At 42.4% G+C, this 25,410-nt stretch overlaps 1 protein-coding gene across 5 annotated transcripts in view; it reads right to left on the minus strand.

Moving 5' to 3' along the window:
• The window catches only part of pde4ba (phosphodiesterase 4B, cAMP-specific a), a 49,291-nt gene that overhangs the window by 18,507 nt on the left and 5,374 nt on the right, over positions 1–25,410 (minus strand). For 2 of the 5 annotated variants that reach the window (XM_037248986.1, XM_037248985.1), the window contains 5 exons: positions 24,696–24,934; positions 3,765–3,959; positions 3,411–3,447; positions 2,839–2,909; positions 2,473–2,528 (listed from right to left, as the gene is read on the minus strand). In XM_037248986.1, coding sequence (XP_037104881.1) covers positions 2,473–2,528; positions 2,839–2,909; positions 3,411–3,447; positions 3,765–3,959; positions 24,696–24,934 — 598 coding nt within the window. Of the gene's footprint in view, positions 1–2,472; positions 2,529–2,838; positions 2,910–3,410; positions 3,448–3,764; positions 3,960–5,772; positions 6,187–9,259; positions 9,289–22,098; positions 22,976–24,695; positions 24,935–25,410 lie in introns of those variants that run through there. The other 3 variants (XM_037248987.1, XM_037248990.1, XM_037248989.1) reach the window with 3 other exon arrangements.

Raw genomic sequence — 25,410 nt, forward strand, 5'->3', positions numbered from 1 at the left:
AGGTTCTCACACACAGAAATGTTGAGGAGATGGAGCACAATGTTTTCCTGATCCTGTTATGAAGCGCACATTATCCTTTCAGGCTACAGAGGGACAGCAGGACATGTATAGCATGAAGTGGTTAGAGTCAAAGAGTGAATCCATTTTGACACACAACATATGGTACATGCTCCCTGCTACAAAATCTTTTTTCTTTTTTTTTTACCACAAGCCCATGTGGCGACATCACCGCACAGAATTACAGAGTCGGTCTTGCGGAAGTGGTGGAGAGTTCGAAGGAAACCTTTTGGTATGCCTCTCTTCCCTGAATTTGCATTGTTTATTTATTCATTGATATTATTTATTACTTTATTTATTATGATTTTATTTATTATATATTATTATTTATTAGTAGTAGTAACTTCAGCAGTTGAGTATTTCTTCTTTGTGCTTATACAAGGACAAGACTTGTGTCCCGAGAGAGTTGGAATGTGATTCACCTGTGCACTTACGTATGATAACATTGTATTAACGTGTGCATTGTGTGGGCAGACACAATCAACGTTTGTCTCACTGCATCCTATTTTTCTACTTAGCGCTGACGCACACATTCGTACACACAAACACCTCCATATATGTCTACACACACGCATGCACACACACACACACACACACACACACACAAAGGTGCAGACGCACGCACACACAAAACTAATCTAGACACAGTTCCTCTTAGCTTCCGTCAAGTCTCAACGGTTAATGACAACAAAACAGGAACAATCTGATCTTCTCTTCCTGTCTGACACTTCCTGCCCACCTCCTCCAACAGATATATGGCTTATAAGAAAAAAGAAGCACGATTTTCGGAAAAGAGATGAAGGCGGTCTACGTCGGTGGATTTGCATTGACTGGTGCAAACAGCAAAGGTGAAACGGAAATGCTGAGCTGAGCTGAGCTGGGCATGACCGACCATCAGATGGCGTTCAAGCCAGAATGTTGAGCGACTTTACCGCCATCAATCATCAGAATAAACGTGCATCTTTAAGCTCTTCATTTTGTTTACAACTCAATTTCACCCAGAGCCAAATTAGCCTAATCATATAAATATAACTCAAAATAACGAACTAACTCATGTAACTAAAAAAATGTTTTAATCCAAATGGTGACCCCGCAAAAGCAAAAAAAAAAAAGAAAAGCTGAACAGCTCCTGTGTTTATTGGAATGGTGGAAGGATTTCCTCATATATCCTGATTTAAGCAGGTGTTTGCTGTTGTTGTTGTTGTTCATTGTTCTGGCGCATGTATGCCGCCGGGGCGCTTGAAAGAAAAAGACTTCATTGCACATGATTATGATGTGCTCAAATGATGTCATTTCCCATTTTTCTTCCTCTAACAAACATTTGAATCATATGCAACTCATGCCTACATCTTTGAATGAAGTCAATTCAATATATACGTAGTAGATGTACATTATGAAACTTTAGAAACTTTAACTTCCCTGTTTCATGTTACACCCACTCACCCAATTCTGTGTGTCAGCCTTTTCATTTTGGTAAAAAAAAAAAGAAAGATCTATCCTTCGTAGAGGAAGCAATAAAGATATGCTCAACACATAATTAAGAAAGCGCCTCATTTGTCTTTACAGCAGGCCTGAACACAAAAGTGTGACACACACACACACACACACATACACACACAGCACCTGATGAGCTGCGGTTCTGATGGAGGAAGTGAAAACTTGCTCCATCTGCTTTGACAGGAAGTCAACACAAGCCGCAGAAAGGCACACTGACGTCAAGCAGAGCCACAGGAACACCTCCTCACACCACACACACACACACACCCAAATAGTGTCACAATAAGCACTCACTCACTCACTCACTCACTCACTCACTCACTCACTCACTCACTCACTCACTCACTCACTCACTCACTCACTCACTCACTCACATTTAAGGCCCATCTTGCCAAAGCAACCACAAATGCTCAGATAAAGGTTCAAACCATCACAGCTAAAAACTTCACACATACACATTCAAGTATCTCCAGTGCATTAAAGAAACATTTACGGAAAAGGATTTGAGAGGAGGAGAGAAAAGAAATACCTCCTGCCAATGTCATGCCGAGTTATAAATGTAAAACTCATGAACGCTGACGAGCTTTTTTCTTTTTTTTTGCAGCTGCATGTTCACACATGTGACGTTGCCTTTCACTGACGCACGTAAATGCCACAAGAAAAAAAAAGACATCACATGCTGAAAGAGGGAGGTTTCTGTTATCGCTCAGTCGGCTGCTTTATCGCATCACTACGTATGCTCCAGATAGTTTTGCTGTAGTGATGATGCAGATGACAAATACAGTTGGACTACAACGCAGATAGGATTCAAGTTGTCTCAAATGCCATGAAGTGAGGAAAAAAAATCATCAATCTGGGGTACATCCAAAAATGACAGCAGATAAATGGAGATGCCAAATTCTCAAGTGAGCTTCTTACCTGGGAGGCACACTTTGGTGACTGCAGGCTGATTTGTGGCGGCAGCAGGAGTCCTCCTGGAAAAAGGGAAGACAGTCAAAGCAATATTTGTCAAAATAGATGAAATTCGATATTATGAGTAAGTATACTATAATATTGGGATCTTTAAACTCTCCCCAAACTCATTCACATGGAGGTGAAGTCTGTCCATGTGTCTGCTGAGGGACGGACAGAAAGCTGAAAGCTGAACTCAACCAGAAGCCAACACAAGCCCAATAGTGCCATCTTATGGTAACCTTGCTCATCTCGCAATACGCAGGGCTTTTTGGGAGGGAGTACATTTGACATGTTCCCAAAAATAAACATATTAAAGAAAGAATAACTTACTTGCTGGAGGCACACTGGACATTGGTCAGTACAGTGAAGTTATTTCTCACACTTCGAAGGCTTGCCAGGACCTGGACACATGAGATATAGATTGTCATTAGTTATCATGCATTTATTTAGCGCTGGTTAATTCATAGTTTGGTTCATTGGTATCAGGTTGAAGTCCATTGGAGTATCTAGTTACACAGTACATTCATTAAAGGGGAAGTTACACCAAATATTTTTCACAGGACTATGTTTTATGCTCCTGGTCTAGTCCAAACAATACACTTAACTTTACACTTGATGACAGATAAGAATTTTAAACGATGCGTAAAGTTGACTTCAGCCTTCCTTTCCAACTTTACAGTATCTCTATCGAATGTTTTGTAAAAGCACACTCGATTGTTTTTATTCTTCTCTAAGCTTGCTGTTTGAGTGGCTGAATTGAATTGGATTTGAATGATTTCTACTGGGAACATTTGTTACGAACTCCAAACAAATGACAGCGGTTTCCTGCAATTGAATGTGTTCAAGCTTACAAGTTCCTCACTTTCCACAGAATTTTCAACAATAGATGGGGAAATATTTACCTGAGCAAAAGGCGTCACGATCAGGTCATCACCATGTCTGGAAGGACACACAAATGTCTACTAAGAAATGTGTTGGAATGCTTTTTTCTTTTTGCTGTTGATGGCTTTTGAAATACTTCCACGTTAGCCTTGGACAGAAGCTAAAATGACCCAGCAAGTCCCATCACTGTAATAAAGAGGGAAAGATGGACTCCAAAACATCTGGGAGAAAGTTCTTCAATTCTGGGGGCCTTCCTTGTAAGGCATTGTGTAAAATGACTCATCTATTTAACATCCAAAGTCAAAACAAGACCGAATTATCATTATAATAAGATGAAGCAAAACTGTGGTCAATACTTGAATGTTTCTACTCACAGCTCAGAGGCAATGGACGAGTTCCGTGACATGGACTTGGGTGACAGATCATAGTCGCTGTCAGAGCGATATAAAAAGGACTCTCTGCGCTGGTTGTGATTTGGGAAGTTGGTGTGCAGGACAAGTCCAGAACCAGGGGAGGCCTGGGGGTCCAGAGGACTGCAGCTGGCTGAGGGGCCATTCTCCACATCAAAACTGCAAAGACAACAAGATCATTCAGGTCATTTTCAAGTGTGGATGAGCGACACCACAATCGATATCTTCGGCACATTGATTCAAAATCAAACAAAAAGCTTGGACCTTGATACTATTTGCTGTTTCTCTTGATTGGGTAGCTTTAAATGGTTCCTATCAAAGTGCAATAGAGTACAACATACATGTTCACACATGCATGCATGCATGCATGCCTGCCTGCACTTTGCACGCTTGGCTGCCTTGCCTTGCATTTCAAGACCATTTGTGTTGGGCGTGACATTTTTTTGAACCAAATCCTCAGTGACACTAACCGTCCAGTCATCAGCTCTTTCTTTCACTTACAGTTAGCGAATTGTTTTGCGCTTTAGCAAAAGGTAAGAAAATAATCATTGATCTTGTGGCTGCGTTTTGCCCTGGAGTGTGCTTAAGCAGACAAAAGAAGGATATCCAAGCATTTAGACTTGGAATAACAGTACAAAGACAGCTCTTGGGAACAAAGAGTCTTTTCTGTGTAATCGGCTGGGAACTCATTCTTACTCGTATTACTCGCGCATGCTTTCGCATAAAATCCATCGATGGAAAAACACTGTCGAGTGTCACACGACCGTCCACTGTTCGGGAAGACAAAACTTTCATGAGAAAGGTTCACTCGTGATTTTTCTTGAATGAAAATCAGAACAAAAATTCAATAGGATTCTTAGCAGCTACAGAATTGCCACAATCAGTGCGTCCACGAAACGGTGGCTCACAAGCAAGTTTTGGCAACAGAAATGGCGCTAAATGACATCCAAATCAAATCAACCAAAGTGCTTATAAAGACAATACTGTATTGTTAACTCATTCACTGCCAAGCCAGTCAATATCTTTGACGTCTACCACCGTCAATGGCACTGAATGAGTTCAAAATGTTTTCCAGGATTTCTCTTATTTCAGCCTCCGTTTGTTATGAAAGCAGCTAAAGAATACTCTGGGGCACTTTGTGTGGGCAATCGACAATTGTAGCAAAGCATCGATACTTTTGTTAAGGCCAAATGAGTCCATCCAACAAAGCCTTTCTTTCCTATCTCATGTTCCTCCACCTGAGGCAGAATACCCGCAGTCCTCACGGGGGGAGGCCTAGCCTACTTTTTCACATTTCATTTCTTCCATAACCTGATTAAACAGACATTCTTGGGTAAACACAAATGATCACGTGTCAATGCATTACATCCTGAAGTTGAATCCGCACAAAGTAGCTACCAGATGTCGCTGTAGTAAAACATAAGCATGATTTGCAGTTGCCAAGAAAAGACTTGTGAGGGGGGGGGGGGGGGGAAACATATCACAAGATGCCAATACAATAATGATGTTATGTATGCATGGCAATTTATTTAATTGCCAATGGAATTAGCTCACCGGTGTTTATTGATGATGTGACTACTGTTGGGCAAATTGCTTTTAAAGAAGAAAGTCATTCGTTGTAATTAGTTTCTCTAACCCTGTTGAAAAAAAAATCTACAATTATGTTAAGGAATTCACTTTTCTGAGATGATTTCTCGGGCCATATTTAACATCATTTTTTTTGGACTTTGGACCACAACTTGAAGCCTGAATGAAAATATTTCATACAATACAACATGGAGTCATTGCTTTTGACTCAGTATCATGTAAAATAATTTTAAAAAAAAGTCTCGCAGCTTCCAGGTAAACAGACTAGAAGAGCTGCGAGCAGAAACCTGCAATACTTTAAGACAAAAGCATACATGGCGCTTTCTCATCAAACTGCTTCTAAATGAAGACCAGAGGCCACATTACTGATGTCAATGGTCCTAACCTGTTAGCGTGGCCATGGTTGGCGGCATGGAGTTTCCTGATGACTTCCTCGCTGAAGTCAAAATGAACCCTTCCTCTGGCACAAGGTGAACGCCGCCGGTACATTGCCCCAACACACGTACACATGCACACACTACCTGGCACACACATGGAACCGCAGACACACAAGGCAAGCAGCTAGTCTGTCACACAATTCAGCAAGCCATGAATACACACATCCTGCCATTCTATTCAATCACACTCACCCATGCAGTGCCTATGAAAGCCACCTTAAAGCTACACACCATAAGCATGGCTCCAAAAAGTTACCCAGCAGTAAATATCGCTGTAAAACAAATATTCAGACATCCTGACACTCACTCGAGCTCATGTCAAATCACATCTCATCATGCAATTCTTGTCTGAGCTTAATCTGGACTCTACTTGGCAAAGACTAAGTTCCTCCTCATGTTGTGTGTGTGAGTGAGTGCTTCTTCCCTTCAGCGTAAAGCGAAACCTTCAAGATCAGGAGTGGACTCTGTGGACTGTGGAGTCACTCATCATCATTATTTATGGGTGTTAACATTCACTGACGTCAGAGCTGAAGGTAACCTCAATTGAGCTAAAAATACATTTTCTTGATTTCAAATCAAAGTGCGGGATTGAATTTTGTCTTGAGGTCTCCACCTTTTCTTGCTTGTGTTGGTGCCATCTGGCATGCTTGTGCCCGATGCCTCTCCACTGTAAGCTTCTAGAAAACAAAATTGCTCATGTATTTCAATCGCTCACCAGTGAAAGTGATTTTAGAATTGTTTTCAAATAGGAACAAACCACCAATCAAAAACTTTAGAAGCATCTCTTTTTGTAAAGTGTTGCATTACAACACCAAACCAAACAATAATAATCATATTGCTGCATTTTGGACACAAAAAAAGAATGGGACTATAAACCCTGTTAAGGCAAATAAACCGCCGTCAGTCATCTCCAAACCACAAATCCTGCAGCAGACAGCTTCAAACCACAACCACACCACACTCGTGTAAACACTAGAGGGCGCCATGACCGTTCTCAAGGGAGGAATTTGCAGCCACAAGATGGCAGTGATTTACTGCATCGGATTCTCATCTCGTGTTAAGTCGCCAGGCATACATGCATGAATTTCACGTGGCACGCAAGATATGGGGAAAATGCGACCCGAATAATGTGACAGCCATAATGGATCTTCACACTTGATCTATCAGGCAGGCGTGGTAAAGCAATGGGGTCCTGTGTCCCTTGTTACAATTTGACTGCACCTCTTAAAATGTTCAGTGGATAAATGTCAATGCAATAAAGAGGAAGCACAGTGGCACTATTTTAATAGGTACCCCATAATACTGCGCAGTCTGCTTTATGTATTTAGAAATCATGCAAGAGGACAGACCTTTTTTTTTTTTTTCATCTGTACTTTTGGCCCAAGTGTATTTGATGATTGTCAAATTGCAATTGTCTCAGCTTTGATCTGCAAGTTTGACCTGACTGAACTCAATATCAGGCTGCGGGAGACTGATACGAACATGAGATAGAAAAAATAAGAAGCTACCTTCTGTATCAAGTGGCGTTTTTAATAGCCTGACAAGACGGTCAGAATATTGGAACACGTTTGCATGCTTGAAGGCAGTGATTGAGTGCGCCAGCCACTCATCTTGCCACATTATTAGTACAAGCCGTGACATAAAAGTGCTGCTCTCATGTCGGCCATTTTTATACAGTGTCGACACTAAGCCAGACATGATACCTCAAAGCAGCTAAAAATAGCAAGGGACAAAAAAGAATGATGTGTTTTCAACAACAACTGCAAACAATTGGGGCGCTAAGAACTCTCATTTGATTGTTGTCATTTTTAAAGGGAAGAAAAAGAATTGCTGCTCCAAGATTTAGTTCCAGTCCATTATCACACTACAAATGTATCTAACTCACATTATATCACATATTTTTGCTTGGGTGTCAAGTATGCAAATGCTATTCATCATCTTTCATGATACTGCTAGATTTGCCAGATGAGACAAAACTAATTGAAATCATGGAACGTCGACCACTTTCGTCTTCCAAGAAAAAAGGACGTTGCGCAATTCAGACAATCGAATTTGCATGCGATTGGGGCTTCGACTCATTTCAGCAAGCTACAGATATGAGAGAGAATAAATGAACTGGAAAAAGGAGGCCAAAGAAAAAAGCATTCTGAAAAGACAAGGAAGAAAAAAAGTCCTCCAACAATGTGAATACTACATCTAATGGGTCTCTCTGAAAAATGGATATTTGATGTCATCTGTGCCAGTGGAGCGCTGCTCCTTTCAGCATCACAACACACTCCATTCAAATTGACGTCAGAGCCAATCATGCTGTGGTGTACATCACCAGGGGGGCTTGCAAGCCTTCAATCTCCATCTTTTAAACCAAATCAACCATTAATGTAACAGAGAAAACCGGCACATTAAAACAGACATAGCAAGTCGCTCTGCAAAATGGAATCCTTCATGTCGTGACAGCATTCTCAATTGCGTGTGTCATGTTGTCCTTTGGCAGAATGAAAAATGTTGTCAAAAACATTGTTATCTGATTGAAGAAGAATTGCAAGTTTTACACTGGTCGAGCGAGAAGACGGAACAAAACAAGAGAGAGAGGCTAAGTTGAAACCCCACAAACAACATTGCAAAAGAAGAATGCAGGAAAAAAGAGAGCACTGCATGAGAGAGACAGACTTGAAATTGCAATGAGCTTTGAAAATTGCATGTGAGTGCTGAGATGTTGGCAGCCAGCCTAAAAACCATAGAGGGACATGGAAATGAAGAATATCAAGCAGAAGTAAATAGTAAGCCAACCACAGCAAAATGGCTCACGTCTTTTTGATTTGGAATGCCCTGAAGCAAATTAGTAAGACAAAGCACACAACGGCATTAGGCTAATTGCTTCCCACATAAACATTTCATGCTATCCTACTTCAAGAGATTGTGTGTGAAAATGATTCAGGGAGCACGTGACTGGCACAACCAGGCCACACATCCGGAACAAAAGCGTCTTTACAAACTAAACATTGACCTTTCCCTAAAACGTTGCCTGTTTAACCTTCTACCTATAAAGACTTTTTTTTTTTTAATTTAAAAAAAAAAAAAGAATAATAAAATAAAAAGATTCTGCAATGAGAAGAACAACTGAACAGTAGTGTGCAGTCAATTATTTGACCACTGAGGTACCTTATCAGTGACAACCAACTATGTTGATGTCCTCCAACTACGTACTGCTACTCATTTGCACGTGACGCAAATAGTCAAGAAATTTGAACAGAAATAACAATCAGCGAGCGAGCCAGCCGCCCTATCATGTCTTGTTTAAGTTCACATACCCGACCCAGGATGCAGAAAGGAAGCTCCAGACTGGATGATGTCATCATCTTGATTAGCCTCCGAAACAAAAATGTCTTTTGTTTCTGCTTTGTGTATTGCGCCCAAAGTCTGGGCTCAGTCACTTACTTGATTTGATTCATGACTTTGGCAAGTTATTAATGAGCAGCTCTCGTGATCAAGTGCCTGCCACCCAGGCAGGCAGATGATGCATCCTGGAGTCTTTGCTTAACCATCATCAAGGCAGCATAATATCAAAAGGTAAGAAAGAATCCCCATTAAGGTTTGGAAAAGTCTCGCGGTGTTCAATACAAAATGGCCAGTTCACCTAACACAATCCACATAGTCCATTTTTGGTCAGGGCATCCATCCCATTCCAATTGTCCTTTCAACTGCTTGTTGTTTTTGTACGACTTCTTTGGGCGTCTCTCTGAAATGGACACTTTCTTGTCCTGGCCTCAGCTCAGGTTTTTGTGGACCACATACAGGTCACATTTCATGGATGATCTCTGAGCCTCAAGTAACCAAAGAACCGGTTCACCTCGTATGTGTACCCTGCATGGCTAAATTTGATTTGCACAAATGAGAATTTAACAGTCAGCTAAATTATAATCTAGCACATTAGCAGTAAAGTCCTTCATTGTCACATCTAAACATGATTTTAAAAACATTCCTGTCGGTAAGTGCTTGCATTTTCAGGTTCTAAAACAACAGTTAGCCGAAACTAATAGTCGTTTTTTTTTATCTATTCGAAGTTAAACAGTCAGCCGCAAAATTACAAAGTCGTTTATTTTCTGTCCGCTTATCTCACCACAGCAATATGTGTTCTTACTTTTGCCGATAGTAGAGCAGCAACAAACCGCAAAGGAGATAAGGACAACAATTATGACTTGAGTTTGCATCGAACGCCTCTTTGACCTCTGAAAATGGCACACTTCAATTTGCCTGTTTGGAAAAATTGGCTGTTTTTCCTCTTGACACTTAACACAGCTTCTATAGCTTTCCGCAAGTACAAACAGAATTTTATTTGCACCCGCCGCTAACTTTGTTGGACCATTTCGAGTGCCGTTGTTGAAGTGGACCATTGAGAAAGTGCAAAGCAAAAAGTGGATTAAAAAAAAAAAAAAAAAAAAAGTGCTCGGCTGCTGAATATAATATATGGAATAAAACGGACATTATTCAATTCAAAGTTGGAACAGACATGATCAAATTCACTTAAGTGAGTGAAGATCAAGTGGTGGGCTAGCAAAGTAGACGTGTGCTTGGATTGTTGACAGACGTTTCGGTGTCAGGTCAAACATTGCACGGCCAAAGCGCGGCGGCGGCTCAGCCGTGCGTCGCAGCCCACCGACCGCGCGCTCGTCGACCCGTGGGCTCCACGGCTCCTCACGGGAAGCTGCATTGATCTCACACTGTTTTCACTTTGACAGCCTTTGAATGCTCCCTTGCAGGGGAGACACCAGACAGCTCTCAACATCAGCACCAAAGGAAAAGAAAAAGTCCATTTGCCTCTCAATTCAAATGTCATGACATGTCGTGTGGTCATCCAAACACCATAAATATTGTTTCTTGTGAGCTTTGTGCATGAATGCAGCTCAAAGCTTCCAATCACTTCCTGCATCTTATTTCTTCTGCGAATGATTTGATTGTGATCAACCGTATTTGTTTCCTTCCTTTCTAATATATGAAAGTTACCATATCTGGCTGCTGTTGTCAAATAAACTGTGTGTCCCGTTTTATATGTTAGTCGGATCAAGTTAGATGCCAGCAGAAGATAGAGAGCAAGGCAAGCTCCAGGCCAGGCTCTCCTGGAGATCCTCAGTTATCCAGTTACACGATTAGAGTAGTGCAGTGACGTCAAAGTGTGTCGAGGTATACTTCCTGCGTGCATACAGGGGGGCACTTTAAAAGTGCTCTTTGTGCTCACGGCTACAACAGTGTGTGTCCCTAGACACACACAGGGCAGTTTGCAACCCGAGTGCAGGACTCAGATTCCAAGCTCTCTCATACGCTCGGAAGCCTTGTCCTTTGGTCCACGCACATGCATAGGAAAACAAACAGAGGGCTCGCAATCTAACAAAAGGCCGAGATGGATTGAAAGGGAGCCTTACGATGCGTTTGTCATCGGCACTGCAGAAAGAACGGACGTGCGTCATTCACGTATCAGCACGCCGTCTGGCGCTCGCTCTCCGATGTAACTGGATTTATTGATTGACTGAAATGAAATGATGATGATGCTACAACTATGATTAAGTCATTATGAAAATGGCCTACAATGAACAAGGAAGAAATTCTGAAGTCCATTTCCATTCCATACGAGTACTAGGTTGGACATGCAGCCTAGACGTGAGCCACAAGTACAATCAGCAGCATATTCAAAAGTGGCAATAAACAAAACATTAAAGAGGGACGAGCAGCTCGAAATCCAGCTGAGTCATTCACTGCAGAGCAGCCGCAGAGCCCAGCCGAGCCGAACCGAGCCGAGCCGAGCCGAGCCACCTCTGTTCTGTCTGGTCCTGCCAATATTCAGTTCACAGCACAGCACGGCACGCCACGGATAAATGATCAGTCAGAGCGGCGGCGGCAGCAGCTTCTGCCTAACAAGACCACACTGACACAGTCGTGGTGTCTGCATTCAAATGCGCTCGCACCTACCATGAAAAGCATTCTGGTAGTTGAACCAGAATCATCAAGGTACCATTTATAAGGCTGCATAATATGGGATCAAAAAGCTCACCACCCAAAAGCAACCAAAGGTTTCACAGAGTAAATGAGTCAATTGACATGCTCATGCTGTCTCCGAAAAAGCTACAATGCCGTGGGTACACTTTCCTCCTCAGGCCTTGTCATCCTTCCTTCCTTTTTGGTAGCAGAATGCATTTTACAAAGAACAATTGTGATTGTGCAAGTGGTACCAAGTCACAGCAATAACATAGCCCCTGGTTCATGACCAAAACAACACACACACACACATTCCACATAAGTGTAGAAAAAAAAATATTTTCTTCATGTTAGTCATCTAACTACTTTGGTGTCACACGCTCAGCGTGAGAAATCCTGTTGTGAGCTATTACAAACAATGAGCGGCCCTGGCTGGCACAGGAAAGAGGAAACATTTCAGAGTGCACTGGCCAAAAATGACTGTCATCAGCATCAAACTAGTTTGCTCAAATCAAATTCAGACACACATTGCCCTCCAACTCGTTCTACTTTAACGTCAGGACAAACGACTGCAACTCAATACAAAACTGCTTTACAGCTTTAAATAGACACATCTTTGTAGGAAAGGCGGGGGGGGGCTACAAGGCAGAAAACCCCCCAAAACAAAAAAACAGCTGTTTTATTCTTGCTTCCATAACATATGGGCAACTAACACAATCACCTGTCTTGCTAATGTTTGCCATCTTCACTGCTTAGCAGACTTTGCGGCATATGAGTTTGAGCAGAAATGAACACACAAAGCTGGAAGCAAGTTGCTATTAAACGACTTAATCCGCTCCTGCAGCAAACGCAGGGTTAAGTACTTTGAGTTGGCCCACAAAATGACACACAGCCCATCTGGGATGCTAAAAACGACATCAGTAAACAAGGCTGTAATTAAAAGTGCGTTGCTTTTGTGTCGCCCTTGTGAAACGGAATTGATTTCTCAGTCTCATGGATGCACCTCCATAGCTGCGGCAGATGAGATGCCGTCTTTGCGCCATTACATCTGAGGCTGCGTTAAATTTGCCTCACTTGGGTATTCAGAAGGACTATGTCGCTGATTAGTATCCGTACGACGCTGAATGGGAGAATTCAATTTGACACCTTTTAACGGTGGCAAAACACCATAACCTAATTGAGACCGGCATCATCATCATCATGTTCACTATCGCGACCTTTTTTCGCTGACCTCGGAATAATTGCCGTCTTTGTCAGCGCCGAGCGTCGTCATTCCAATTAAGGCTGCTGAGAGTCACTGCCATTTAGCACCCATCAGCCTAAATTGTCACTTATGAGCAAGAGGAGGTGTCAGAGAAGTTGTGTACGTGCGTGCGTGCGTGCGTGTGTGACTTTGGCGTGTTCCAGAGGGTTGTGTTGTTTTGTGCAACGCGTCTGGCCTCCTTACAAGAAGCAGTGCAAAGACGATGGCAGATGGCAAGACTTGGCAGGAAGATGGGAACTGAATGGCGTGTGACGGCTGGCTGGCTGGCTGCGAGCGCAATGGCCATGGGGCTTGTCTGGTGGCGCAGGTCAACAACGTTCAACACGGCACGGCAGGGGCGCATCTCATCAACACCAGTTGGTCATATTTTGGATTTGGCGCGTGCTTGCGATGACTCATTTATTACCTGCATTGTAAAATGCTAGTAGGAAGAATGCATGACAAACGGATGGTGCAAAATTATACCGAACAGTTTGAGTTTTGATTTTGAGATCTGCGCAGTAAAAGTTCTTAAAATGATCTGGTTTTTATTTGAAACAATTTCTGTCAAGCATTCTTATTTCGACTGATATCTTCATTTCTGCAAAACGATGCTTTTGTTTACATTTGATCATTTTCTATAGCTCCACTACTGGATGCATTTCTCATTTGATACATGCCACTTCAAAATAAAATGATCATACTGTATCATTTTTCATAGACTATCTTGTAGTATATTATCATGATAAAAAAATTGTCCATAAATTGTTATAGAATAATTTTGCCCAGCACTCCTATATAAATTTTAAAATCCTATAAATAAAAAAAATGAAATGCCGTTTCACAATCCTCTCTATTTGAGGGTTTTCGAAACAGACACGTCGCTGGTTATAAATGTCGAGCCACACATGATTCACGCCGTTACCATGGTGACCGAGTGACAGCTGTCTCGGTTGACAAGAGCCATTATCACCCATGACATCTCACGACTGTCACACACAGAGAGTCATTTCACTCACCTTCCATCACGAGCAAATGTCTGGACACTTACATGCTACTTGCTTGACTAAGGAGACTTGAGGAGTGACGAGATGGAGATGGAAAGGGAAGGTGTGCCTCCCTCCCTCCCCTCCCCTCCCCTCCCCTCCCCTCGGTGTGACCCCATTGCAGGGAAAGCCGCCAGTTGAATATTCAAACTGGCATCATACATGAACCTCATTGCTCTGGATGTTGTTGCTCGTCTATTTGTCCGTGCAGTATTTATTGTTTCATTCGGCTTGTAAACAGCAGCCCAGGCAAAGTACAACTCTGTATTCAACGTGGATCTGGCTGACATGGAATATGCTGATCATCATGCAAATAGATGCCCTGCATATTTTCACGCAACACCAAATATTTTGGAGATAAACTGCAAGCAAGTCACTAGAGAACACGATGCCATCCCACTCATATATGTACAAGTTTGACTTTTCATTTTTGTTATATATATATATATATATCACTGGAAGCATGTGTGGCTCCCGGGAAAGAATCGTCTGCATGCCAAGAAGTAGAGCAGTGCATTCGGTACAATGAGAAATGACCAAGAGTGGTTTCGACAACATTTGCTACTGACGAAACTTCATGTACGCCTTCTCATAAATAAACACAGACTACCCAAATAAACGATTAAGAATCAAAATGAGCATTGGGTATGACACAGTTAAGATGTTTGCCAATAATAATGATAATAATACCATTTCATAATAATGTCCCTTTGTTTTTGGTTCTTCTGCACCACAATTGAATAAAGTATAGAAGTAATATCTTTAACATCTCTAATTTATGTATTGCAGAAATAGAGTTGATTTGGTTGATACTAAACTGACTTTAGAACTTTGGACACATGTCAAGTGGACTCTTGTTGGGTAATAACCCATATTAGCACTGCTCTCTCTCCACCACACAAACTGCACCATTTGGCTGACAAGACCTGATTAGCTAGCTCCCCTACAGCCAGCCTGAAAGATGTCACTTTATCGCCAATTATCTTGCCGTCGACCCACCCGCTGCCGGCCCGCCGGCTGGCTGTCAGGACGCGAGCAGCTTGCGGAATCATTTGCTCAGTCTGCAGTGGCCATCGCACAAGGCCAAATGTCCAAACTGACTAAGACTGGTTCATTTGTTTGACCTCTTGGCCATATGAGGAAAAATTCCATACAATTACCACAGATGGATTTTGACACCAACATTTTTGACACTGAGCAATATTACAGAATGTCCAATCTATTTTATTTTCACTATGCACAATTTATATGAATATTTTGACAATTTAGGGCCTCAAAAAAACAACAACACAGTGGAGTCCACTGCATACTTAAAAGTTTTACGCCAATGGACTTTTTAGGGTTTACTTTATTTTTTGTAATTGTAGTGTCATCTCGGTGGCCGTCAATTATATGTGGTAGTAATTCATATTTATTTATTCATTTATTTTTAGAGCTGTTTACGCTTAAGTTGGTCGCGGCAGAAGATAATTCATCTCCATCATTCCATTTTGATGAGAGGCAATTGGTATAATTGGGGGCTATTAATGGTCTTCTAACTATTTTCTGGTTAGTCCTCTAAGCACAGCCCTGACGCTAGGTTCCCTGGTGTTGTAGCAGCTGCGATGACTCAGAGTATATAAGTGCCTATCCTTCTCTCTGCCTCCATCCCATCTTTCCTGACAGTCTGTCCCTGCACACACAAGCCAAATGGACAAAAAAAAAAAGGAGCGAAAACCAAGTGATGCTGCAGGCTTCATTTGGGAAATGTGAATTTTGTTCTGGAACCGGACCGGAGACACGGACTGCGCAACAATAGCCGAGAATCCTAAACTACCCCCACCAGGTCCCTCTTGGCCATCCCCAATTCAAAATATCCCACTAATGATTTTAATTAAGATAACAGAGTGAGCGACGGTATCAAGCTAAAGCCTTGAGAAAATCTAGTTTGGTGATAAATTGACAACGGAAGGCGATGTAAAGGTTGATGAGATTGAATGCAAGCAAAAAATAAAATACCTAGTGAAAGACATCTATTACAGTTAGTTGACACTACAAGCAGCCCTCAGAAACAATACCGCAAATTGTTCAACACTCTTGGATAAATAAGCTTAGAATACGTATTGGTATCTTTCTTTTTTGTGCCAGCAATTAGAATAGGCTTTACAAATGTGATTGAATAACGCCATGCATCTGAAAGAGACGTTTGGGCTTCAGGCACCATTCGTCATATGACAAATGAGAAGCAGAGGAATCAAAGAAAAGGCTGGCGTGTTGAGAACAGGAATACACAGAAGAGGGGGAGGCAGATCAGAAAATATGGCTAGAGGGAGAAAATTGACCAAAAAAAAAAAAAAAGAATGAACCACCCCAAACATCCTCAGCACAAGTACGCATCTAAATAATCTCGTATCTGTGACCTGCAAAAGCTTAAAAACCTTTTGTAACCTAAAAACTAACTTTTCCATTTCCTGCAGATTTGTTTTACATCCTGCCAATAGGGACAATGCATTAGCATTATCATAAACATTATGCTAAGCAGCCCCTCGGTTTTAATCCGGTTGCAAACAGATGACCTCGAGATCATTGCAAACTATTAACATATTCAAAATAACCTTTGCCCCATTGAGGCTTTCATTAAACCATCAATCTGGATCTCACAGGCTCTAACAGCCACGTTCATCTGTCTTTCTTTTTTTTTTTTATATATAAAGCTGGTCCTCATTATGAGTCATCAATTGCAGACTTTAGAGACTCAAATCCGACAAATTGGGATCCATGGCCATTGGTTGTGCCCACACTGACGTCTTTTAATAAATGATCAATGTACGGAGGGTCCCCCATACACTTGGGAGTCCCTCAATGAAAATACTTCTATCTACAACTCTCTAATTAAATCTTCTGGGGTGGTGCAGACTTATTCATCAGTAGGATTCTTATAATCAAAGACAAGGACACTAGAGGTGCTGAAGGAGAATCTCCATCATGCGGTCGGACTGCTCAGTAACCTTCGTTGCTCCTTTACTGTCTAATCTACTGATTTGTTGCCAACACCAATGACAGATTTAGGGATTTGCAGGATTTTTCTTGGCCGCCCAAGAGCAGGATAAATAGTCGTAGAGCCTTAGTAGGTTACTTTGCACGTCATCTCCGCTCAAGGTTAAGTAAAACTGACACATAAGAAGAAATCCTTCAAATGTCACATTCCATGATGATCACAGCTCTTTGGAGACATTTATTCCAACACTTTGTATTAGTCCCCAACTTGTCAAACTACCACAACAACATCATAATCATAATAATAATAATAATTTATTTACAGACTGGATCATCCGGATAATGAAACATGATAATACAAAAATATATAAAATATAAAAGGTCTACAAAAAAAGACAAAGGTGCCATATACAACCTATTCACAATAAAAAAAAAAGAAAAAAAAAGAAAACTATTTCCATTCATATTTACACATAGAATATACTGGGACAATAATTTTAGCAAGTCTAATGTACGTTTTTGCTCTCACAAACACGCACGGCACAAACTTCAAATCCAATTGTACTCACTTGATCACACATGAACATGCACACTGCATCGCACTAAGAATCTGAGTGGTGGTTCCCCAAAGGGTCATTGTGACAATGAGTCAAAGAGACAGCAAGTGCATGCAGAAGCAGTCATTGAAAGCATACACGCACGCATGTGACAAAAACACACACAGGTATATGCAAAGGCAGATGAAATAAGCGGCGCCCCCCAAGTTGACTTTGGGCGAGGCGAAGGCGAAGGCTTGCGTACACCTTTGAAATAAGCAGCCATGCTGAAATGGTTACATTTGCTGTGGTCAATTTAAAAAGAATCAAATTCGACCGAACTTTATCGATTCGAGCATAGCAGAAACAATGGCTGGAGTTTCTGCTCCAGTCGCGCCGTGCACTTCATTCCATCAGATAAGGAGATGAATAATGAAGATCTTGCCTCACTTCTGCATTGGTGCACATTAGAATTAGCTCCAAGAAGATGGTTGATGTTGCACTTTCTTTTCAGTTAATGTCAATATATATATTTTTTTATTTTTTTTATTTCATGACTTGGATTACCCAGTCAGGGTAAAGTCAGCTGTTTGGAGATTGGAAAAAGCACGAGTCTTCATATCCGTGAGCTTGACGGAATATTAACCAAAGTTCACGTCAGTTACGTAATTGAGAAGACAAAGTGATACATGAGACACAATCTCGCAATGTATTATTTAAGCCTCTACGACTGGACAAAGTGGGGTTTTTTTTCTTTTTTACATCAGCATGTAAAATTCCTGCTTCTCTCTGCAGTACATAGCAGAGAAGAGCACAAAAAGGGCAAGAGTAAAGTGAGGGACCGATCCACTCCGTCACTTGGATTGGGAGTGACAGCACTTGAAGTATATATATATGCTACAATATGTTCTATAGCCGCAGCAGAAGGGAACAAAAGTCTTCCCTTAATTCAGTGGCCATGCAAACACTTTGTTTCTGCGCTGAACTTTGAAACAGTTGTGCAGGGTCGATAAATACAGCCAGCAGTCAAGAGAAATATTTGAAGAAATGAACACAAATGTAATGTGCCATGTGCTTCATTGACGTGTCAAACTGAAACATGCTCACAAGTGTTTTTGCCAATCGTTGCCAAGATAATCATAAACATTACAGACATGGGAATGCATTCTCTCACACACACACACACACACACACACACACACACACACACACACACACACACACACACACACACACACACACACACACACACACACACACACACACACACACACACACACACACACACACACACACACACACACACACACACACACACAGAGTCATCACGCGCCCTCAGCCATCCCTAATAGTTAACTTTGTGCTTGGCTGATTCAGCACAGCGAGGAAGCAGCAGATAGAAATGGAGGGTGCTGAACCAGGTCATGAGAGGAGATTGAAGAAGAGGAAGAAGATGAGGATGGTGGTGGTGCAGGTGGAAGGACGTTTTATGTTTCACTTCATTAAGTAAGATGATGTGCGGTGGATTGAGCCAATATGATGGTCAACTCATCCAAATGTGTTTTTAATTAACTAGCCCAGATAATTAAAAGGAAGTCAAAAACCTTTTCACCGTTATATATTCTGATAACAACTAAAGCAAAGCAAAGTTCAAGTCACACTTACTTGAATGTTGCCATTTATTCAAGCAATGGCGACATGTTTCATTTGCCTTGATCATGCTCGTACGTCAAACGGTTGATATCTCGGATCATCGCTCCCTATCCAAGTTAATGGAAATGTCGCTGATCCCTTCCACCAGAAAACAGCAAGAAAATGTTTTGGATGGGAAAATGTACTCAACAATATTGTACTTTGTGATTGCCCATGAATAACTAAATAACATAAAGGTTTGCTGCTGCCATCTCGCGCTGGCAATTCCAATTATAACAAAAATCAGCATTCTCCTTCGCTCCTGCGATATAGCGAGGTTACTTTCCTTTAGTTTCTTTTTCTCCTGTCTTGACATGCTTTTTGTGGGAGTGGAAAACAGAGCAATTATACGCCTCAGCTAGCCGCCCGCCCATCAAACATTTACTCATGTGGTGCTTTGGATTACAAAAGCAGAAAGAAAGCAGAAAGCCTCCCGGCAGAAACAAAGACACACACTCAACCCAGGCAGTGTCGATCGAGTGTGGAAGTTGCACAAAGAAAGCCTCAGACTGAGAGCAAAACAAAAAACACAGAAGACGACAAAGAGCGTAAAAATGACAGACCGGCAGACAGACAGACAGACAGACAGACAGACAGGGGAACAGCTGAGTGGCTCAAACAGAACACTCATTGTCTGAGTGCCAGTGGTCAGGAGTTCACATGGGACAAATCATGTTAGCATAAGCAATAGCAACGACAGACTTGCTTCAAGGCAAATCCATAACTGACTCCAATGCTCGAAAATGTCTGGGTTCAAAGTTCAAAGACATGTCAATATGCTCAGTGGCCTAGTGGTAGAGTGTCCGCCCTGAGACTGGAAGGTTGTGGGTTCAAACCCCGGCCGAGTCATACCAAAGACTATAAAAATGGGACCCATTGCCTCCCTGCTTGGCACTCAGCATTAAGGGTTGGAATTGGGAGGTTAGATCACCAAATGATTCCCGAGCCCGGCGGCACCGCTGCTGCTCACTGCTCCCCTCTCCCCCAGGGGATGGATTAAGATCACACGGGGATGGGTTAAATGCAGAGGACAAATTTCACCACACCCAGATGTGTGTGTGACGATCATTGGGACTTTAACTTTAACTTTAACTTTAATATATTCTTGATTATTTGTTGACGATTTGCGGTCTTAATTGGTCTTAAACCCATTTAGTAGGCCGAGGAGCCTCCAAAATATTTCCATTGATTAGAGTGTACTCCACAGACGGACACTTCTATCTGTTCTCGGTCCCATCTTTTCTTTTCTTTTTTTTTGAAGCTTGCTCGTCCGCAAAATGATTTCTACAATTCCCACGTCTGCTTTTGTTCTATTGTAAGTGGACCTCTGAGGGAAGCCATAATATTGATGTGACTGGAATAGGCTGTTGAATAATACTGGATTGCCTATAAAGGTGAAACGTGTACTTCTGTATTTCATCCCTTTTAGAATTGGACTCAATGTGTGTTTACTTCAATTTGATTGTCTTTTCAGTTACAGAAAGATGCACTTAAGGGAATTTTAGACTGTTAATTGGCCAAACTGGCGCCAGTTAATGTGTTGTGCTGTTCCATGCCAAACTTAAGCTCATAAACTGTGGAGCAATTCAGGAGTAAACACAAAGGGTACCTACCGGTAGCATGAGTTTTTTTTAAAGAAAAATTCTCTCGTACATGAATCCCAACCCCCCCACAAATCCCGCTTAGCTCAGAAACAGGCTATACAAGAAGAGATAAAGCGATACGAGTCCCTGGGAGCTGAGAGCAGAGCCACACAGAAGACTCAAAAGACCTAACATAGCGTTCCGCCAATATGCATAATTCTACACATGCATGTACATGAATCCCCCCCCCCCCCCCCCCCCCCACACACATGTGTATAAGGTGTCACAGTCAGCAAAGGCATACGATCTCCATAAAGAAAAAAAACCAAAAACACAGAGAGCAGAGCATGTTATCTCCTTTCCATCATCCAAACAGTGCAGCTTGTGGATACAGATTCATATCTGGACTCATTTCCTTTCTACGCACATCATCCGTCCGTCCGTCCCTTCCCTTGCAATGACGAGCCCACTTGGTCATATGCTCTTTTGTTTTATGCTATCCCCTTCAAACTGTGGATGTTGTTGTTTTTTTACAAGGGCAAAAGTCACCTTGAGGCTGAAAAGTAGACAGCCCCCCCCCTCCCACCCCCATGCCACTAATCCATACATTGCATAACCCAGCAAACACTCCCTTCGCGTTCTCACTGGTGGCAGCAGCAGCTAACTGCAGAAAAAGCAATGGGGGTGGGGTGAAAATGCCAAAAATAGAAAACGCCAAAGCCATCCATCCATCCATTCATAAAGTCAGGATCTGAGGATGGAAGAAGTTAATGCCGAGGCAAATCATGTGCTCTACATATCATGTCTAGTAGTCAGTCGGGCTACAGGTTCAAATTGACGCTTAGATGCAGCAAACGCAACCAGCTAAAACCGATTCGTGCGCAAGAAAATAAAATGCATCGAGGTCATGAGCAAATGGAGATCCAAATAGAGGACAGGGAAGTCTCGATCTGATTTGTAGTATTAGATGACATCATTTTCATCCCAGTGGCACATCACCAGACAGGTGTCATTTCTTTAGTTTGGTCTTACTTGGAAATTCTCATTTAAATCGGAATGATCTGTTATATGGAAGATTATTGACTCCATTTTTCTTGACTTGTTGTGCGTGTACATTTGCTCCACTTGTCTTTCCCCCGCATTTGTTTGTGGACTCCCTTATCTCAGGCAATCTTTCTCTCAATTCGACCCAATTTGCCCATCATTTAGTTTCTTGTGGCCATTTGCTTACCAGGTGTGAGCGACAGTGAAGCGTCGCCTCTGTCTGATGCTCTTGTTGACCATCAGCTTCCGGAAGAGCCTGGGCGAGCTCCGCGGGGAAAGTTTGGGGGACGTGGCGCCCCGTTTCCCTCCCACCACCTTGGGAGGCTCCAGTTCTAAATGCATATGCTCCTTGAACGTCCGAATGCACGAGTCCATCTCCACGCTCAGCTCGTTTGAGGACATCTCTGTGGCCTGGATGACTTTCAAATTTGGCTTCAAAGTCAGCGGCTCCGAGAAAGCAGGTTTAGTCTTCCTCTTGATTAGAGCTAGATACAAGTCATGCAGCAGAAAGTGGCTTTGCGTTGTTTGGGGTTGCTTTTCCTCCGTGCTTTAGGGATTAGCCAGACAGCAGTCATGCCCACTCCCTTTCTCTGCTGCAATGTGCTTTTCTGCTGCTCGTCCTTTCATCTACACACAGCAAGCAGGATTACATCCAACTCCTTGGAGGACACAACAATTTGCTGCCGCTGCTGCTGCTGCTTCTTTCCCTCCAACCGACCAGGATGACTCATGAGTTGCTCCTTGCTGTCTTTCTGTACGTGTCACTCTGGCTCAAACTCTTTCTGGCAGTCCATCCACGCAGTTTGATGCTGGAGAGCTCCCTTATAAAAATTTCAAAGGGGCTTGGAATTGCCTCCTCCTGTCTTGCTCTGCTCTTTCCATCAACTCTTCCTCGACTGACCTCCTTGGTGGGAAAAGAGCTCAGAGGTCCCCGAAGGCACGCCCGCTGTGATTCCAACTATGCAGAGCCCCGAGTCAGATTGAGCGTCACTTTCACAAGCGGAGTGGCGAGCGAGCGAGCGCAACACAACACGCTTCGCTTGCTCTTTCATTCAGGATACGCGCAAGTGCGGGGATGAGAGCGGGCACGCAACGCAGCGAGCGCAAGCCGCGCCTCCGCTGCAAATGATTGGCTGGCCGCTGGAGTGACGACAAGCTGCCATGCTCGGTAACAGGTTGTCGGGCTTATTTATGCTTTTTTTCAGGGGATTTGTGCTCATTCTGATGATGTCGTAACCTTTAGCGAGGCAGGGGAGCGGCAAGTGTAGGCCAAGAAAAAAAAATATTTGCACAAGCGATTAAGGCTTAATGGGTATCTGGAACTGAAACACAAAAGGTCTCAAAAGGGCAGATGATTTTGGAAAAAAAAAAGCTTTTCAATGCAATGGTAGAAAAAAGTTCTTTGAAATAAGACACGCATTAAAACGCTGTATTCATAAACACACACACACACACACACCTTGACGTTGGTCTAATATTAGGATGAACCCACATTCAGTTCAAGTCACGACTATAAAAGTCATTCTAGGAGTGTGCTTTCCCAAATAAATCTTCATTGCTGCTCTCAGAAAGTCAACTGAACATTTGGGCCTACTACGCTACTGTATTTTTGGAGTCTACTTGTTTGTTTGTTTTAAAGCTTTCAGTTGTTTTTGCCCTCCTCCCCTTGAAATGTGTCTTCCTTTCATTATTGTTCTCTAAAAGTCCTCTGTTGTTTAACAACCACCGAGAGAGAGAAATGCTCACATTCACATCTATGACCAACTAAGTGTCTTTGTGATTTTGGATAATGGGAGGAAACCCAGGGAGAGTGGGGAGAACAAGCAAAGCTTCAACTGGAAGCATTCATTTTCATTAGCAAAAACAAATCCCTTCCAATGTCTGCATAATTTGAGCAATCAGTCTGCAAAGCCCACTCAGCTTTGAAACAATTAAGTTTCTCAGCAAGAGAAATCACTGATTGCCAAAATAACCACCATCTCTCTCCTTCCGATTATTGATAAAGAACTTAAAATAAATAGGAGTGGAAAAGCAGGAGAGGCAAGTACTAAAATTGCACACATGATATGGAGCCATGCACATGCACACATGCACTGTGTGCAATGTGCACTGAGAAATAAATGGACCTAATTGAGGATGGTCACTATGCCAGGGATTAACACACACCTAGCCTGCCGTGAACAATACGAACTGGACCGAGCTGTATCTCACAAAAGAAATGACGACATAAACGAGGACGTCATCACATCCTCAAAAGACCTGAGTCAAGCCGAGAGATGCGGGGAGGAGAGGGGGGTTGCCAAATACATCTTTTTCCTAGACTTATTATTTATATTACATCGTCCTCATTCCAAACCAAATTAGGATTCATAATGTAACAAGAAGGGGTAAACGCTGCTTTTTATGATGATGATGTAAAAAAAGTGAGTTTTCACTGCTCTCTCGTGGTAGAAAGTGACATTGCAAGTCACAAAAAAAACCCTCAGCACCATTTCAATCTGATTGATGCCAAATAGTTGGAATAAACACGTGCTTCTTACATTCACTTTTCAACGTTTTACAAAGTTCTAGGCTGACAGTGGCATTTTTCAATCTTCTCTTCTAGTTGTAAAATACTTCAAAGTCATGCACAAATCTCAATATTGCTTGATGGGTTGGTTACCTCTTGAAGCCCAATAGAGTAAACGTACCGTAATGTATGGAGACGCAAACTTAAACTACATAGCATGCATCTTCTAAGACATATTTGCTCATTTCAAGTCTACCAAAAAAAAATGAACTCACCATTCGCCATCAACAGGCGTGATGTCTATCCTGGGAGGGGCTCCAAAAGGTAATGAGGTGGGCCGAGACATGACCTCATTGTCTGGTGTCCGGGCCCTCTCCCCCTGACGCCAGGACAACGGTGGCAGCTGCAGGTTGCCAGATAAGCGCCTGCGGCCTCTGCGCAGGTCCACCCCGAGCGTGCATGTCGGGGACGTAAAAGACTCGCTGAGGCAACAATCTGACACCTCTTTGCCATCCTGAAAAAAAAGAGAGATCAAGCAATGAGGTTGCATGAAGTTTAGATAGCGCTCATTACATTTTTTTTTTTGGCATGTCATAAGTCTTCCCACTGAGGGGCGCTATAGCTATGCTTAAGAGTAGGGATGTACTTGAGAACTAATATTCACTCAAGGGTGGGTTGTTGGGGTTTGAAAAGAACATTGTTCTGAGGGAGATGACCAAAGAAGGTGAAGACCGATGGAGTGAATTTCATTTTGTCTGATGGCCACTGGTTGCTTATGAAATCATCAAAGGTGCCATCACTGTGATGAATGATTCAATCTCACCAAATTTGGTATCACAACTATATCTTACGCCGGCAATGTCTAATGAACGGGCAGAACAATTAGATGCTTTCAAATCTCAAATGTATTTCAGATTCGAGAACACGTTCTTGTCAGATCTCAGGGCACGTATAGGCTCAGCGACCCCAAACACTTGCCATTTTGTCACG

The sequence above is a fragment of the Syngnathus acus genome, chromosome 4 (assembly GCF_901709675.1).
Source record: "Syngnathus acus chromosome 4, fSynAcu1.2, whole genome shotgun sequence".
Lineage (NCBI taxonomy): Eukaryota > Metazoa > Chordata > Actinopteri > Syngnathiformes > Syngnathidae > Syngnathus > Syngnathus acus.